Raw genomic sequence first — 16,808 nt, 5'->3', positions numbered from 1 at the left:
AGTAAATGAGTTATGTAACTCATTGTTTACTAATGCTTCAGGGAGATGCTGACTGACTGCTAGTCTAAGGGTCTGGAGTTGATTACTAAGTGAATGTTCAGTTTCTCCATTCAGTTTGTTTCCATAGGCTTCAATATGTCTGTCTTTCTACTCACAGACCTAGACCTGATCTCATTCTCCCCTAATAGTGCTGCTGCCCTGTTCACTTAATAGTTTTGGCAGCCATCTTTGTACCTTCTCTAGTGCCAATGTTTTCCTATGAAATGACGTTACCATGTTTCTGGACGAGGCTATTATATCGACTCCTTTTTTTTTTTTTTTTTTTTTTTGTGAGGAAGATCAGCCCTGAGCTAATATCTGATGCCAATCCTCCTCTTTTTTCCTGAGGAAGACTGGCCCTAAGCTAACATCCGTGCACATCTTTCTCTACTTTATATAGGACACCGCCACAGCATGGCTCGACAGGCAGTGTGTCGGTGCATGCCCGGGATCCGAACCAGTGAACCCTGGGCCACTGCAGTGGAGCGCGCACACTTAACCGCTTGCGCCACTGGGCGGGCCCCTCGACTTCTGTTTTTGTTTGCAAAATATTGCTGACAGTGCCCAATTTTTTGCTGTAGCAATACATTAGGCCTGTACCTTTTAGAGAATGGCCTTCCATGTCATTGCCTGAATGAAAATGATGGTTTGTTTCATTGGCTGTCTGCCCCAGTGCTGAAGGAGGAGAGTTAAATGGGCAAGGACTATCCAGTCCCCACTAAGGTCAGTCTCCGATCTGGAAAGGCACAGACTGAATGGGGACAGGATTAAAGATTGATAGAAGGCTGAATTAGTCACCAAGAACAGAGAGGCCTCTAGAAATTGTCAGGGCAGGCCAAACAGAAGATAGTTCTATTCTATATAGCAAGAAGGGTTTCTTAAAGAGGTGTTTGAGTCGGAGTCGGAGAAGACTTCACAGTGAGTTTGGACATACTTGTGTTTGTGAGGGTTGGGGGGAAATCCATCATCTTACAGCATTGGCACCAGTGTCTGTTCAGGTACTCTAAGGATAGCTGTGGCAGTGATGGGGTGTAGTTCTGACTTGGGAACACTTGTGACATTCTTGTCTTGTTGGGTTGCTAGTGGTGGTTTTTATTGGAAGTGTCCTAACTTCTGTGATCGATGAGTTCCAGCGAAGACAGGGAAACAGTAGAATGTTCCTCATTTGAACATTTGGGGAGAACGCCAGTTTGGACCAGTAAACCTAAAGGACATTGTATACAAAATTGCTCTCTTTCTTGTTAAGTGATTATAAATTTAAATTAATTAGTATTGTAAGCAATGACTACCTAAAACTTTTATAGTTAGCATATCAGTTATATGTTTGAAAATAGCTTGGGTTGTGATAATTTTTACCCTACACATCTGGTTTGCTATTCTTCTCAGTTTTAGTGGAGACAGAATTAGTGAATTAGGGTTGTCATACTGGGTTGACTGGATTGGTGAGGTCTAAGGTTTCTTGCCTTTCAGAATTGTCGTGGATGTTCTTACAGGCAGCCAGGCTAGGACTGTGGCCTGTCTTGTTCTTCCTGGACAAGTTCACCCTGGAGAAAGGCAGTGACGGTGTTGGTTGTCTGACTCCTGTTTCTCTCTTTGTCTTCTGCCAAAGCTGTGAATGAAGCCACCTGTACCTGGAGTGGCCAGCTTCCTCCCCGGAACTACAAGAACCCCATCTATTCTTGCAAGGTGTTCCTAGGAGGTGTTCCTTGGGATATTACAGAAGGTGAGCTGCCTCTGAGACAACCTGCTTCAAGCATTGAAGGTGGGGCACGTCTTTCAGGAGAATGAAACTTGGACTTGAGGCCAGGGGCTGAACCTCTGCCTGAGCACAGGGTATTCCAGGAGCAGCTGAAGGGAGAGGTGCATTTCGTAGACTCTCAGTGCTTCTGTGTCTGGTGCGTACACTTGTCACCTGAGACCAAAGGTCAATTCTGAGTTGTTTGTCAGGGGGGATGAACCTGGGAGAACGCTGGTGATCCTGGGCCTGTGCCTTCCTGGGGAAGATGGTGCCTCAGTTTCTGCCATTATTTTCCATCTCTTCGCAGCTGGCTTGGTTAACACTTTCCGTGTGTTTGGCTCTTTGAGTGTGGAGTGGCCTGGTAAGGATGGCAAGCACCCCCGGTGTCCTCCCAAAGGTAATATGCCTAAAGGTAATAAAGACATGGTAGGAGCTTTTTTTTCCCCCTCTGTAGTACATATTGCACTGAGGGATGCTGGGATGTCACAGCTGCATGCTGGCAACATGGTGTGGGCACTCCAGAGCACAGAACTTTCAGCTGTCAGTGCTTCTCTTCAACCTAGCACATCCCTCTGTTTCCTCTGAGCTAATGTTTCATCTGTCCAAACACACTGCAGTTGGAGCTGCCTCTGAAACCCCCTGTGTGAAATTTCCTTGTGCACTTCACTCCAAACCTAAGCAGCTTCTTTTCTCTCAAAATGAGGCATTTGAAAATCTTTCCTTTGCCTGCCTTTCCTGCCCAGTTACGTTGTTGCCTGACCTGATTCTGAGATCCCTTTGGAGTTGGCAGGAATGAGGACCAAGCATCTGATTCCTCACTGGTCTGAAATGAGATCTCTTCCCTGTAGAAAGGAGCAGATGCTATTTTCATTCTGCCCCATCTTCACTGAAAATGTTCCGATGAACTGAACCAGTGATCTAACTAGGCTTTTAAAGCCATATCTCCATTCTCTGGCAGACTGGCTACAGGTCTGCCATCCCTCCTGCCCCCAGGAAAGCCTAGCTTTGCTGACCTGAACATATGCTCTGTGTTCTGGGATAAAGAGCTGTGTGGTAATGATGGGCTGCTCTGTCCACCTTGCCCGTTCCTTCCCTTACTAGTGTGGGAGATGGTGCGCTTCTCCCTCCCTTGCCTGGGCATCTGGCATAGCAAGTGCTTCCATTCAACGAGACTTTCCAGGAGTAGGACAAAAATGTATCTTACACACAAGGCCATCTCTCTTGGAAGAAACTCCGTGTTGCAAAACTGAGACCGAAGAGTAGCCAGCCACCTGAGGGATGTTAATGCAGTTTCTCCTTTCATTGGGAATAGGGTATGTGTATCTGGTCTTCGAACTAGAGAAGTCTGTCCGGGCCTTGCTTCAGGCTTGCTCTCATGACCCACTGAGCCCAGATGGCCTGAGTGAATATTATTTCAAGATGTCGAGCCGAAGGATGCGCTGCAAGGAGGTGAGTTAGCATTATGTCACATCTGGGTCAGGGTAGTTGGCTTATGAGGCAGTGGGTTTCCTTGGGGTGGGTGGATATGCAGGCTGCAGGTGAGTATTCCCACTGAGGCAAGAAGGCTGCTCTTCTTGCCCCACAGTAAATACAACAAAATGCTCTCAATTACATTAAAATAAACAACCAGCTTTGGGTCTTAATGGTATATGTGTGCTCCTGTCCATGGAGGTCAAATTCTCTCCCAGCCCTGTTCTGCTCTTCTTATTGTAGCCAACACTTCTGTCCCAAACCCCTTGTTTTAGAAATGAAATTGAAAACAGCAACTTTCTCTACTTGGACTTAACTGATAATCTATAGCTTTTTCTCCCTGGTTCTATGCTCAGGCTGTGTCTGACCTCCCAATCTGTGGTGGGTAAATTCCTCTTTAGCCCACACCTATCCATAGATCACTTCTTCACTCCCATTCAGGGCTGTATTAGCTATGTAGTATTCTCCATATGATTCTCTCTTCTTACACCTTTTCTGGTATCAGCCTCATGTGCCCTTAGCATCATGGGTTTCTAGCATTGAGTTATCCTGCCTGGGAACCTCATTGCATATTCTTGGGCCTTATCTCAGACTTACTGAATCAGTTTGGGTGCAGCTTAAGAATCTCCACTTGAACCAAGTTCCCCAGGTGATTCTAGTGGATGGTATTTGAGAACCACTTGTCGAAGGAAGTTTTGAGCTCAGGAACGAGTGTTGTTTTTTAAAATCTGGTTTCAGGGCACATCACTTCTATGACATTGGACTAGGTATTTAATATCTCTGAAACTTCATCTCCTCATCTATAAAATGGGGAATTGAAATGCCTCTTTTAATAAAAAGATCAGCAGGGGAGGGAGGGATGAAGAGGTATAGCACAGAGGATTTTTAGGGCAGTGAAACTATTCTGTATGATACTATAATGGTGAATACGTCATTATATGTTGGTCAAAACCCATAGAATGTACAACAAACAGCAAGAGTGAACTCTTATGTAAACTGTGGACTTTGGGTGATTATGATGTGTCAGTGTAGGTGCAGTGATTGTAACAAATGTACCACTCTGTTGGGGATGTTGATAGTTGGGGAGGCTGTGCGTGTGTGGGAGCCGGGGGTACATGGGAACCCTGTACTTTAAGCTCAGTTTTGCTGTGAAACTAAAACTGCTCTAGAAAGTAAAGTCTATTAAAATCTATAGGGTAAGGGGAAAAAATGCCTATTTTATTGAGTTGGTCACATTGGATTTAAAATAAATAGTCCATGTTACAAAGCTGGCTCTTTGTTTTATAGATGTTTCCTGGTGTTAGTTCACGTTTTGTCTTAGTAACAGGGTAAGTTTATCTTCTGGCTGCCCACAGTGACCCACAGCTTCCCTACCTTCTCTCCTTTCTTGCTGTATGGAGCTCATGCAGTTATCCCACCTCATTATATTCTAGGACTTAGTTAACATTGTGTCTCCTGCTTTCACAATGAGAGGCTGCCATAGCCATACCACAGACCACCCCCACCGTCCTCATCGCCCCTGCTGACACCTTCCTATCTCCTTTTCCCACCTCATCACCTTGCAGTGATTTAATATCTTTCTTTGATGCATTGACTACAGGCTGCCCTCATTCTCCTACCTCTCTGACTCTCTTATTTCTTCTCTGCTCCCCTTCCCCACCACCAATGTAGTCAGTATTTGACTCCCTCCTCTTCTTTCCCAGTCAGATAAATTATTCACTTTTGTGCCTCTGCTCTTACCTTTAGACCCAGACTCACCTCTCTAGTTTCGTCTCTACCTTGAGCCTCATCTTGCTGTGGGGCTTTTCTTTGGGATGTCCTGTAATCCTAAACTCTTCTGTTTAGTGTAAGAAAAAGCTTAGAAAGCTTGTGGCCCCTGGGATGTAGACCAAGATTGTGATACTTTCCCATGGGTGTGGAAAAAGCAAAGTGGGCTTTTTCATCTTCCAGTGAAATTGGCTCCCCCTGGTAACCTCTGCCAGGTTCTCTAACTGCAGGGTCATCTAGCCCTAGAACCCCTCAGTCTTGACTCTTCCTTGTTTTCCCACCATACCCAGCCAGGCAGTCTGAAGTCTTCAGACTCTTCTATTGAAGAATCTTCTTGGTCTTGGCCTGTTCTGTGCCCAGAGCCACCAACTTACTTTCTCCAGGTCTTCATCACCTGTCCTCTGAAATACTGTTTTTGCCTCCTTGCTGGTTTCTGCCTCAAATCCTGCTTTGAGGCTTCTTTTTTAGATCTTCACAGATTAATCTTCTAAAAACATTTACTGGTCAACTCACTTCATTGTAGAGTCTTCTGCCTGCTATGCCAGATTTTCTTCTAAGATCAGGGGAGTCACAGGCAAAGGACATGGTCAACTCCTGCCCTAGTGTTACACTGCTCTGCAAGTCCTCAGTGCTCTCCTGCGCATGTCTTTCCACCCTACCTCTCTCCAGTTATTGCCACTGCTCCTGGCACAAACCCTCTAATGTGTACATTGGGCCAATAACCACCTCATACAAATACCTTAAGCATCCCTACCCTCTCTCCTTCAAGCTTCTGTCCTTTAATTTCTCTATGAATTTTTCCTGTCCCAAGGACGCCAGACCATGCTGTCTCTTCATCGGTGTCCATGATCCTTTGTTGAAACCACACAATTGAAGGTTGTGACAGAGTTCTAGGTTCCTGGGTATAACAGTTTGGTACTGTTTTGCTTGCTCTCCAGATGAATGACTGCTGTTCTACCACTTATTTTCACATGGACTCAGTAAAATTCAGCTCTTTTTGGGTTGGGGTGAGGGTGGCTTGCTGAATGCCTGTGTGCCTCAGATTGGGTGATAACACCTTCTCCCCCTCTGTGTGGGCCTCAGCAGCCCCAGCCTTAGCATCTCCAGAGCATGTGCCTCTCCATACAAGAGCCTCTCTCTCTCTGGTTCTCTGCCAGGGCTAATATACCTTTGGGTGGTTTTCAGGTGCAAGTGATCCCCTGGGTCTTGGCCGACAGCAACTTTGTCCGGAGCCCATCTCAGAGACTTGACCCCAGTAGGACGGTGTTTGTGGGTGCTCTGCACGGCATGCTCAGTGCCGAGGCCCTGGCAGCCATTTTGAACGACTTATTTGGTGGAGTGCTGTATGCTGGGATTGACACAGATAAGCACAAATATCCCATTGGTAAGTGTCCCACTTCTGTGTAGGAAAGCTTGGTGGCCCATGGGATATAAACCAAGATTGTGATACTTCCCTGTGGGATTGGAGAGGGAGGCCTGACCTAGGTCTGCAGATCAGCATATACCAGCAGCATAGCATCTTTTTCTAGATAAGCCACCGATACAGCAGACCCCTCTGCACCCACCCCTCTCCCCTCACCTCCTATGAAGGGGGTAAAAAAAAAGTGATAGGAGACCAAATGAGACAGCAGTAACTTTGGTTGGAAGCTCAGAGTTCACAGCCAAGCCAGTCTGGGACAGACAACAGGTGATATTTCATTAAAACGTCAGGACTTTCCTGAAGTTGCTTGGTTTCCTTTATTAAGAGTTCTTGAAAAGTGGCCTTGTCTAGGGTCAGAGACCAGGTCAGGCTGAAGGAAGACGCTGGGTGACTCAGACAACAGAGTGTAGGCATGGCCTATGCTGTCCTAGCTTAGGGGAGTCTGTGGGCCTAACGACTGGCTTTTTGGTCAGCCCCTCTGAGAACGGAGGTCAATTCCCCAGTCATAACAAATAGTCGCAGTGGTGGGGTTTGGAGGTGGAGCAGAGTCTGAACTTTCTGATCAAGACCTCACTAACCCACCTTCCCCAATGCTTAGTCTGCCCACCCACGCTGAATGTGGTCAGGAAGGAGCACCATGTGCTCATCAGTGCTGTGCCACAGACTGAGAACAGGGACTTCAGAGGCTGCAGGGGCAGAGGCAGCACTTGGCAGGATGGGGCTTCTTCCAGCTCCCCTGCTAGGTCCCTGGAGTACTTTCAGGCCAGGAGCAGTTTGACTGCTGGGCCTGCTTCAAAGAGGGGTTCTATCTGCATCTTGGTTCTTACTCTGAACCCTTTTAACCTTACCTGTGCATCTGCCTGCACCAGAGGAGTCTCTTCCCTCCCCATTTTGGTCAGCAGATCCTTCCCCCATTCCTGAATGGTTTGTGCCAGCATGGTCTATAACTACGCTGTCTAACATGGTAGCCACCAGCTAAATGTGGCTACTGAGTGCTTGAAATGGGGCTAGTGCCACATGTTGAAATTATTATATTTTGGATGTATTGGGTTAAATAAAATATTAAAATTCTGCCACTTTCTTTTCACTTAAATGTGGCTACTATAAAACTTAAAATTACATAAGTAGCTCACATTATATTTCTATTGGACAGCACTGGTCTAAAAACAGAGTTTCCTGGGTGTTGACAGGTGGCATTTGGGAGAATTTGGCTAGAAGGTAAGTGTGTTCTGCTTTTCCTAGGATCTGGTCGCGTGACTTTCAATAACCAACGTAGTTACCTGAAAGCAGTCAGCGCTGCTTTTGTGGAGATCAAAACCACCAAGTTCACCAAGAAGGTGAGTGGGCCTGGTCTTGGTACGCTCATGAGGAGGGGAGCTGGGACTGTTGAGCTTCCCCAGTGTGTGGGGTACCTTCCCTCACTGTGGTATTTGACCGGCATTGCTAGGTAGCCTGACTCCCCATTCTCCAACCAGATCTGCGTCCTCTGAATGCTTACCCACCTGTAGCTGGGTGATAGAGAGCTGGGGTACAGTTTGCTGAGAAGAGCAGGCAGTAACGTGTGTGGTGCACAAATTCGCGGAGGCTGCCGACCTGGCTTTGCATGGTGTGTGCATCTGTCCTCTGGATCTCTGTCTGTACTCTCTACCCATAATTCTGTCTAGGTCCCCTTTAAAACAGGAAATGTCCTTCGTTCATATGTATAGCCCAGTAATGTGCCCTTCTCTTCTAGCCCATTTGGCCTTCTTGTGAGAAGAACCACTTGATTCTCGTATTTTGCTTTGTGCAGGTTCAGATTGACCCCTACCTAGAAGATTCTCTGTGTCATATCTGCAGTTCTCAGCCTGGTCCTTTCTTCTGTCGAGATCAGGTGAGTCCCCTGGGCACCTGAGATGTCTAGGAAGTCCCTGCCCTCAATTAAAAATTGTCACTCCACGTTTGTCACATAGAGTATTGGAGTTCTCAGGTACCTCATGGTTGTCTAAGAGAGCATAGAGGAGGCAGCAGTAATGTTTGCTGATGGTCAGACCAGGGACACGCTTTGATAGCTTGACCCAAAACTCTTGAAAGCTCATTGAGCTGAGTCTTGATACTTTGGCCTCCTCCTTGCCTGGGATGTTGGTATGCAGTGTGGCACTATTGCTGATAGGGGGTTTTGGGGATGATAGGAACCTGGGTGAGGGTGGTCAGCAGTACCTATGAGCACTGTTTCCTAGCTCTGAGGCCTTCTAGATTGGTTTTCACCTACCAAGGACCACTTCTTTACTTCTGAACCTTGGGACTATTTTGATGTTTGTACCTGGTGTGTACCCACAGTTGTCAAAAGCAGGCAGAAAGCAGCATGGCAGCTTGTTGTTGAATGTTTCTGGTGGTGGAGCATGGATCTGCTGTGTTTGGGCAGTGCTTCTCATACTTCAGTGTATATGCACATCACCTGAGGATCTTGTTTGAATGCAGATTTCTGATTCAGTGGCTTTGGAATACGGCCTGGGATTCTGTATTTCTGATAAGTTTCCAAGTGGTGCCAGTGTTGCTGGTCTATACCCTACTTCAACCAGTATTAGGGGAAGTTTGGGGCCTGTTCAGCACCAGCAGTCCATCCATGCTTAGTGTTTTTTGCACTGGTGCTATCCCTCAGGTATAGAGTCTCTGGGTAGATAGTAGATAAACTGAGGCTCCAAAATGAGGGTGTGAAGTAAGTTTAGGTTGCTGGATAAAGCCTGAGAACAAGTATCTCTCTGATCAGCCTCTTCTAGCAGGCTTTTTTTGTGTATCTTGCACAGATCCTCATTTTCAGATAATTGCTCAGAGGTTAGTGGCTTGCCTGAGGTTACACAGCTAGCAGGAAGTGGGACCGAGACTGAGATACATACTCAGTCACCTCACCTCACTTACTGTGAAGAGGAAGGTATGTTGCCTAGCATTAGGATCTGGAGTCACTGTCTTGAAACGTTCTCCCATATTAGCAGCCATGTGAGACAGCTACTCTGTAGAAAGGCAGGGGACTAGAAGAGCAGCTGTGGTGGTAAGTGGATGAGGGAAGCTGGCACAGTCTGTACACAGTAGGAACCCAGCGTGTTTAAGTCGGGGTACCCACAGAAGCACAGACAGTGGATTTGCCATGGTTGACTAGGCCTCTGTGTTAGCGGGGAGAGGGTTCCCTGAGACCATCTCTTTAACCCCACGGCGGCCATCAGGAATCTCCCACTCCCTCTCAAGCAGATTAAGTAGCTCATGCAGCAGTCCCTCTGGCTAGTGGTGACACAGGCATGGCTTCTCTCTCATTTTCTCCCCGCAACCCAGGTATGCTTCAAGTACTTCTGCCGGAGCTGCTGGCACTGGCGGCACAGCATGGAAGGCCTGTGCCACCACAGCCCCTTGATGCGGAACCAGAAGAACCGAGATTCCAGCTAGAGGAGCTGGCCTTGCCTGGTGGCGCCTAAGGCTGGCAGGTCAGGCAGCAGCCTGCACCACCCTGCTGCTGGCAACCAGGGAGCTGGCTTCCCGAGGACAAGGGAAAATCGTAGTCACCTTTGCACTTGCTGAATCTGTCTTTGTTTCTGCACTAATTAATGCACAATGAGTTTTGTCGGGTTTTGTTTTCGGGGGTGTGCCAGGGCAAGGACCCTCTGGCTCACCCTCCAAGCGACTCTGTAGTTTTCCCAGATTTTAGTTCCTCATTTTGCCGATGAAAAGCAAAAAAGAACTACGTGTCCAGGAGGTATTGACACGATGCCTACATCGAGGTTTATTTATTAAAAGCGCTTTTTTACATTCCTTGCAATACTGATGGTGATGATGTGCAGGTCTCATTGGTTTCATTCTTGCAGTTGCCATACAGTGCCTTTCCATTTATTTAACCCCCACCTGAACGGCATAAACTGAGTGTTCAGCTGGTGTTTTTTACTGTAAACAACAAGGAGACTTTGCTCTTCATTTAAACCAAAATCATATTTCATATTTTACGCTCGAGGGTTTTTACCGGTTCCTTTTTACACTCCTTAAAACAGTTTTTAAGTCGTTTGGAACAAGAGATTTTTTTTCTTTCCTGACAGCTTTTAACATTATAGCAAATTTGTGTCTGGGGGACTGCTGGTCACTGTTTCTCACAGTTGCGAATCAAGGCATTTGCAACCAAGAAAAAAAATTTTTTTTGAATTTGAAACTGGACCGGATAAACGGTGTTTGAGCGGCTGCTGTATATAGTTTTAAATGGTTTATTGCACCTTCTTAAGTTGCACTTATGTGGGGGGGAGGGTTGATAGAAGTTTTTAATCACAAAGTCACAGGACTTTTTTTCTTTTGTAACAGAGCTAATAAAAAGGGCTGCTTTTTTGGTGGGGGCAGATGAAGGCTCACAGGAGCCCTTTCTCTTAGAGGGGACAAGTACCCTTCCCTTATGTCTTTCATTTGAGAAATGTATGAAGCAACAGTTGCGGTCGACTGAAATGCTACTGAAATTTGAAAACTTGACTTTTTCTTTCTTGCTTTCTTTTTATTTTAAAAACTACTTGCCCCTCTTTGGGAAGCTGTGTGCCAAAGAACCAGTGTCATAACCCCTCCCCCCCTCCTGCTGAGCTGACGTTGCATTGTTGCATATCCCAGCTACTCTGTGGGTTTTGTGAAGCTGTGTGTGAAGTCTCTACCTCATTGTAGTATATGCAGGCAAGACTGCACTCTCCTACAGATGTGTGGAGTAAGCTGTGGTGTAGTTTTTTTTTGGCACATAATAAACACGTTGCAGCAGAAATCTGGTTTTGTCTCTGTGTCAGAGGTGTGGGAGCAAGAGGGCAGTGGGCTAATAAGATTGCAGAGTAAAAAACTCATGTTGCCTTGGATTTTCTGTGATGGGATTCCAGCCCAGGTGGATGGTGAGGCAATGTGGGAGACTTGCCCCTGTAAGTATTTCTTGGTCACTTCTGTGGTCAAATGTACCTTGAAGATGCCTCTCCAGCGGGTGGGAACCTCTAGTCCAAGTGTGGAAAGTCCTTACACCTAAGCTGCTTGGGGCTTCTCTTCTCGTAGCCCCAGACCAAGCTTGGAGAAACTTTGAGGCACAGCTGCTCAGTTGTCTGCATGGCCCACTTGTTCTTGGCTTCTCCTCTAAGCCTCGGGCCTGTTTCTTCTTCTTGCAAGGCTTCCTGTCCTCTTAGACTCACCTATGCTGACTCAGTCCCTCTCTGAGAGGGAGTAATTTACTTTCCACTGTTCTTCAGAGAGCCCTATTATCTGGACTTCTTCTCACAGGCTCCCAGGATTTGTGAGAGGGTCTGCTGATGATCTTTTCAGGTAGGTTATGCCTGGGTCCAGCTGCTGGACTGATCTTTTGGAAGATTCCATTTTAGTCTGAGGCAGAGGGAACCTTGCATTACTGAAGCTCCCCTTCTGTGAGAGGTGCAAGAACTCATTATCGTGGGGGATGGGGAAGCCTCATCTCGCACTTGAGGCCTGGCTGGTAGCAGCTTGATTTGAAGTTTGCTAGTCAAGTGAGCTCCTGCAACTTGCTCAGAGCTGGACTCTCCCTTGTGGTCTCCCCTTATTCTCCTTTTCTGCAGACAGGCAGGTCTTCTCCCTTGGACTCTCTTGTCCAGGGGCTACTTTCAGGGCGAGGACTTCTAGTCTTTCAGCCTTTCATTCCCAGTCAGTTCAAAGAGTCTGTGACTGGATTGGCCAAGGTGACCAGGAGATGAGTTGAGGGATGAGGCTCAGCCTTGTGCCCCTTAACTCATCCCACCAGACCAGCCAGCCTTTCCTTAAGTCACATGGAGCCTAGGACTTGGCTTCAGCAGAATTGGGGCAAGCAGAGTTGGAGGGATGGGACAGGGCACTCCCTAGGCTAGTGAGGCCACCAGGGATACCTGTGCTAGTGGCTTCAGAAGAGCCTGATTTAGGAATGGGGATGGGAAGAACAGCCTGAAGACGGCGATGGTGAAGGCGCCCTCAGTTGTTGGGAGCACTAGAGGTGGACTTCACTTCAATATTTCAGAGCTTGCTCTGTGCTGGGCACTGTTCAAGGCACTGGGGATTAGCTAAGTAAAAACGGCCCTTCCTCCCCAGTTGAGAGAACAAATCACTGGCAAGTGCTAATATCAGAGCAGCTTTAAAAAGAGAGTGGTGCTATTTTATGTAAGTTGAGGGAAAGTCCCTCTGGCAAGGTGACATTTGAGCCAAGACCCAGAAGAAATGATGTAAACCTCTCAGTGGTACCCGCGTCTCCGAGAGGCTGGACGGACAAGTCTCGGACTCATGGACTGGGTGGGGGTCCTGGGTAGGGCGCCATCCCCTACTTCCTTACCTTTCCAAGCTCCCAAATCGCCTTCCCAAGGACTCGAAGCTTCCCTCCGTCTCCCTGGCGCGTGTGGAAAAGATGCACCTCTCCTAGTCTAGACTACCTCAAACGGGCGATCCGGTCACAGCGCGAAGCGGCCAAGAGAATCGGGCCCCAAGCGGGGCGGGGAGCGGAAACTGAGGAGCCCCGCCCACCCGGGAGCGGGCCAGAAGTTCGCCCCGCCCACTGGGTGCGGTCGCTGCCTCCACTTCCGTCCCCGGTCCGCCAGGGGTCGTTGTGGTGCTCTCGCGTTAGCTCAGAGCGTACCAGGCTAGGAGGAAGCGGCTTTCTGGCCTGCGCCTTATAGGCCTCTCTTGTGCTTCCTGTTTCCTCTTTTACCAGTGACCCGCCAACATGGTAGGTGTTTTGGCTCTAGGCCGTGGCCGCCCGCAATCGTCCTCCATCCGCCGCTTTCTGCGGGCCTGAGCCCGCAAGGAGAGGCTGTGGGCCAGGGGGCGCGGGGCCCTGTCAGGCCGGAGCCTCCGCGGGCCTCTGGCTTCCACGCTGACCCCGCGCTCCCGCACTGCCCGGCCGACCCTCTCCTCCTCCCGGTCTCAGTCCCAGCCCGCGAGCCCGTTCCTGTCAGAGCGTGACGCTGCACTCTTCCAAGGAGGGATGTCCTGGCTCGCGAGTGACCCTGTCTTCTCCACCTGCAGGGCCGCGTTCGCACCAAAACCGTGAAGAAGGCGGCCCGGGTCATCATTGAGAAGTACTACACCCGCCTGGGCAACGACTTCCACACCAACAAGCGCGTGTGCGAGGAGATCGCCATTATTCCCAGCAAGAAGCTCCGCAACAAGATCGCAGGGTGAGTGGAGGCGCTCGGCCTCGGGGCCTGGGGGAAGGCGGGAGCGCGGGGCTGTGGCGTCTGCCGTCCTCCGACGCCGGAGGAGACTGTCCCGGCGGTCCCGTCAGCGCGAGTCTCCCGACAGCGACAGCGTTTGCAGGCGTTCCATCAGGTTACCCTACGTTCGCCCTGTGTTTGGCGTGGCTGTTGCCGAGGTTTAGCCGCAGTCAGACCTCTGGGAGACATATTCAGGACGGTACAGGCCAGCGTGATTAAATGCTCCATGAAGTAAACTGGAACTCGGAGAAAGGATTTGACGGCTTTGAAAGAGTCTCTGAATGGAGAGGGCCTGAGAGACAGCAGGGAGACAGGTGTGCTTGCGGCAGGCAGAGCTCTGTGGAGGTCTGTGTGTGGAGGAGGGTCCGTCAGGGCTTCTGGGCTGGCGAGCCCTCGCGCTTCTCACTGTGGGCGAAATGAAAACCGCCGCTTAGAACCCAGGTGCCCCGTGTGCTGGTGGCAGCTGACGTGGGTGCTCACTGCTCTCCGTGGGCGTTGGTCCTTTGCAGCTATGTCACACACCTGATGAAGCGGATCCAGAGGGGCCCTGTGAGAGGTATCTCGATCAAGCTGCAGGAGGAAGAGAGAGAGAGGAGAGATAACTATGTTCCTGAGGTAAATTTTCTGGGTCTGTCTCTGGGCCTCGGGCTCACCCTGAAAGATGAGACAGGTTCCCGAGAACCCTTTTAGGCAGCTGGTTTCCAAAGGGACCTCAGCCGAGTCTGAGAAGGAGGTCCTTTATCCATATATCCCTTAACCAGCTGTAGGTGCCCATCATCTGCCTGTCTGTAGGTTAGATTCTGTTCTGCCCTGTTGGGACCATTTAAGTCCATTCTGTTTTTCACATGAGAGCCCTTAATGATGTTTGTTTGATGACTACAGTCATGTCTTGTGGTTTGATTGTTTACCTTAGCATAGTATTCCTGCAGTATAAACCTAGTCTTAAGTTTTTCTGAATACTGGTTAGATAATAATGAGGGCATACAAAGGTAAAACCAGAAGAACTGATTCTTGGGGCCGGTAATAGTGAAACAGACTGCTCACCTTGTGGGGTCCTATCCTATTCTCCACCCCCACCCCTTTTGTTTGTTTATTTAAGAATCTTGGAGAAAAGGCAGGGAAGGTGCGAGACAGCTCACTGATTGATGTTTTGAGTCTGCCTTGTACCTTCTAGGTCTCAGCCTTGGATCAGGAGATCATTGAAGTAGACCCTGACACTAAGGAAATGCTCAAACTCTTGGTAAGTGTCTGCTAAATTCCTATAGTGGGACTTCCTTGAGCAAGAATCAGCAATAGCTTTCTACTATTTATAGTGATACTAGCTAACACTTCTTGAATCCTTCCGTTTCTTTTTTCTTTTCATCCTCATAATAGCCCAGGAGGTACATTCTGTTATTTACATTTTATAGATGAGGAAATGGTGACTCCAAGATTAGTAAGTAGCAGCGTTGGAACTGCCATCTACACCTCTAATCACTAAACTAGAGTGCCTCCAAAATAGGTTTAGTTGGTTATGGAAAGTTGAGATTGCTCTCCACAAGAAGATAATTCCCAAATCCAGTGGCTATTCTCCCATGACTTCAGGACACCCCTTCTCTTGGTTCCTTCCGTTCTCTTCTTGGCTCTATGGCTAACTCCTCAACTTTGCCCCCTTGGTTCCAGCCCTGGTTCTCCCTTCATTCTGCCTGCTTTCCTTCGGGCCTTCATTCCTTCTCTGTCTGTATGCTAACTACTCAGATGGGTCAGCTGCCTTCAATACAGTTTGATAATGTGTCTCTTCTGTGGCTTATCTTAGTATTTTTACACAGTTTGGTGAAAGTAGCATGGGCTTCAAAGTCCAGTAGGCAGTTGGTGATTTAGAGCAACTTCATTTTCCCCTTTTTATGATCATAAAATGTTTAAGGCATTCAAAAAGATAATGAACAGAATGAACTCCCATGTACCCACTACCCAGCTTCAGAAAAACGTTACCAGTACAGCTAAAGGCTGCTACGGATCATTTTCTCCTGAAATAACCACTATCCTGCATGTAGCTTTTTAGTTTCAACTTTAAAATTGATTTTTGAGGATCAAATGGGATGTTAAGTTCCAGGTATGTGGTGGGCCCTTGGGTTCTTTGCCCTGTTCACTTAGACTGAGCCGGCTTAAAGGCAGGCCCTGATCTTGTCCTCCTCCTACCAGTGTACCTGAGCCCTTCACAAATGTTTGCATTAGTGATGCCTCCTACTTGAGGCTAGTCCTGGAGAGGAGGTGGCACTGTATATACCCTGGAGCAATGATTCTCAAGGGACAGATTTTTGCCCCCCCCCCCGGGGGGGGAGTACATTGTAATAATGTTTGGACACATTTTTGGTTGTCACAGCTGGGGGATATTAGCAGACATAAGTGGATAGAGGCCAGGGATTCTGTTAACAACCTACAATGCATAGGACAGGTCCCTAATGGTTGACTTTTGGAATGCAGGGTCCTTCAGATCCCAAGTAGACCCCATTTTGCTCTGGGGCAGGGAGGAGAAGGCCCTCTGTTGGGTTTCTGCAGGGTTCTACCAAGCTGGTGGAAGCTGATAAGCACTGCCTGGTGGTGATGCTGGGGCTCTGACCACAGATTTCACTGGTACAGGCACACTGAACTTATTTTGTTGTTCCAGGACTTTGGCAGTCTCTCCAACCTGCAAGTCACTCAGCCTACAGTTGGGATGAATTTCAAAACCCCACGTGGAGCCGTTTGAATCTTTCTGCTGTGCTGTAATATTTGCAATAAACCTTGAACAACAGCCTTGCCTGTGTCCTCTGTGGGGTTGGGTGCTGATGGAGCTAAGAGCAGGAGTATTTTCTCAAGGGAGAAATCCTGAACAAGAGTAGTCTGCAGTGGAGCACCTGTAAGTGGGCTCTAGGCAGGGCCCGTACAGGTCATGAATGTATTCAGCGGCCCAAACCCAGCAAGCTGCAGCACTGCTTTGCCAGCTCCGCCCTGCCTGATCCTGACAGGCCCTGAGCACTCACTTGGGCTTTAGACAGAAGTCAGGAGATGCTTTCCCCTCCTCACCCTGCATGCCCTTGGTGTTTGCTCCTCAGCCTCTCCTAGGTATACACAATTTGGGCTAATGAACCTGCCCACCTTGAAAGGGTAACAATTCTCATATATGAAGGTTGGTGGGGGTTAGGCTGGGTGATGTCTGTCTGTCCAGTGTTGAGCCCAGTAC

At 48.4% G+C, this 16,808-nt stretch overlaps 1 protein-coding gene across 7 annotated transcripts in view; it reads left to right on the top strand.

The window, feature by feature from the left end:
- Positions 1-16,443, top strand: part of CPEB1 (cytoplasmic polyadenylation element binding protein 1) — a 112,002-nt gene extending 95,559 nt beyond the window's left edge. For 2 of the 7 annotated variants that reach the window (XM_058542540.1, XM_058542539.1), the window contains exons 6-12: positions 1,649-1,762; positions 2,085-2,174; positions 3,090-3,226; positions 6,200-6,398; positions 7,677-7,771; positions 8,224-8,304; positions 9,738-12,510. In XM_058542540.1, coding sequence (XP_058398523.1) covers positions 1,649-1,762; positions 2,085-2,174; positions 3,090-3,226; positions 6,200-6,398; positions 7,677-7,771; positions 8,224-8,304; positions 9,738-9,848 — 827 coding nt within the window. In that variant the 3' untranslated portion in view covers positions 9,849-12,510. Of the gene's footprint in view, positions 1-1,648; positions 1,763-2,084; positions 2,190-3,089; positions 3,227-6,199; positions 6,399-7,676; positions 7,772-8,223; positions 8,305-9,737; positions 12,511-13,418; positions 13,571-14,115; positions 14,222-14,780; positions 15,341-16,253 lie in introns of those variants that run through there. The other 5 variants (XM_058542538.1, XM_058542537.1, XM_058542541.1 and 2 more) reach the window with 4 other exon arrangements.
- The last annotated feature ends 365 nt before the right edge of the window (positions 16,444-16,808 follow it).

Source organism: Diceros bicornis, chromosome 5, assembly GCF_020826845.1.
Source record: "Diceros bicornis minor isolate mBicDic1 chromosome 5, mDicBic1.mat.cur, whole genome shotgun sequence".
Taxonomy (NCBI): domain Eukaryota; kingdom Metazoa; phylum Chordata; class Mammalia; order Perissodactyla; family Rhinocerotidae; genus Diceros; species Diceros bicornis.
The sequence above is the reverse complement of the archived record's forward strand: the minus strand, read 5'-3'. Positions and strand labels throughout refer to the sequence as shown.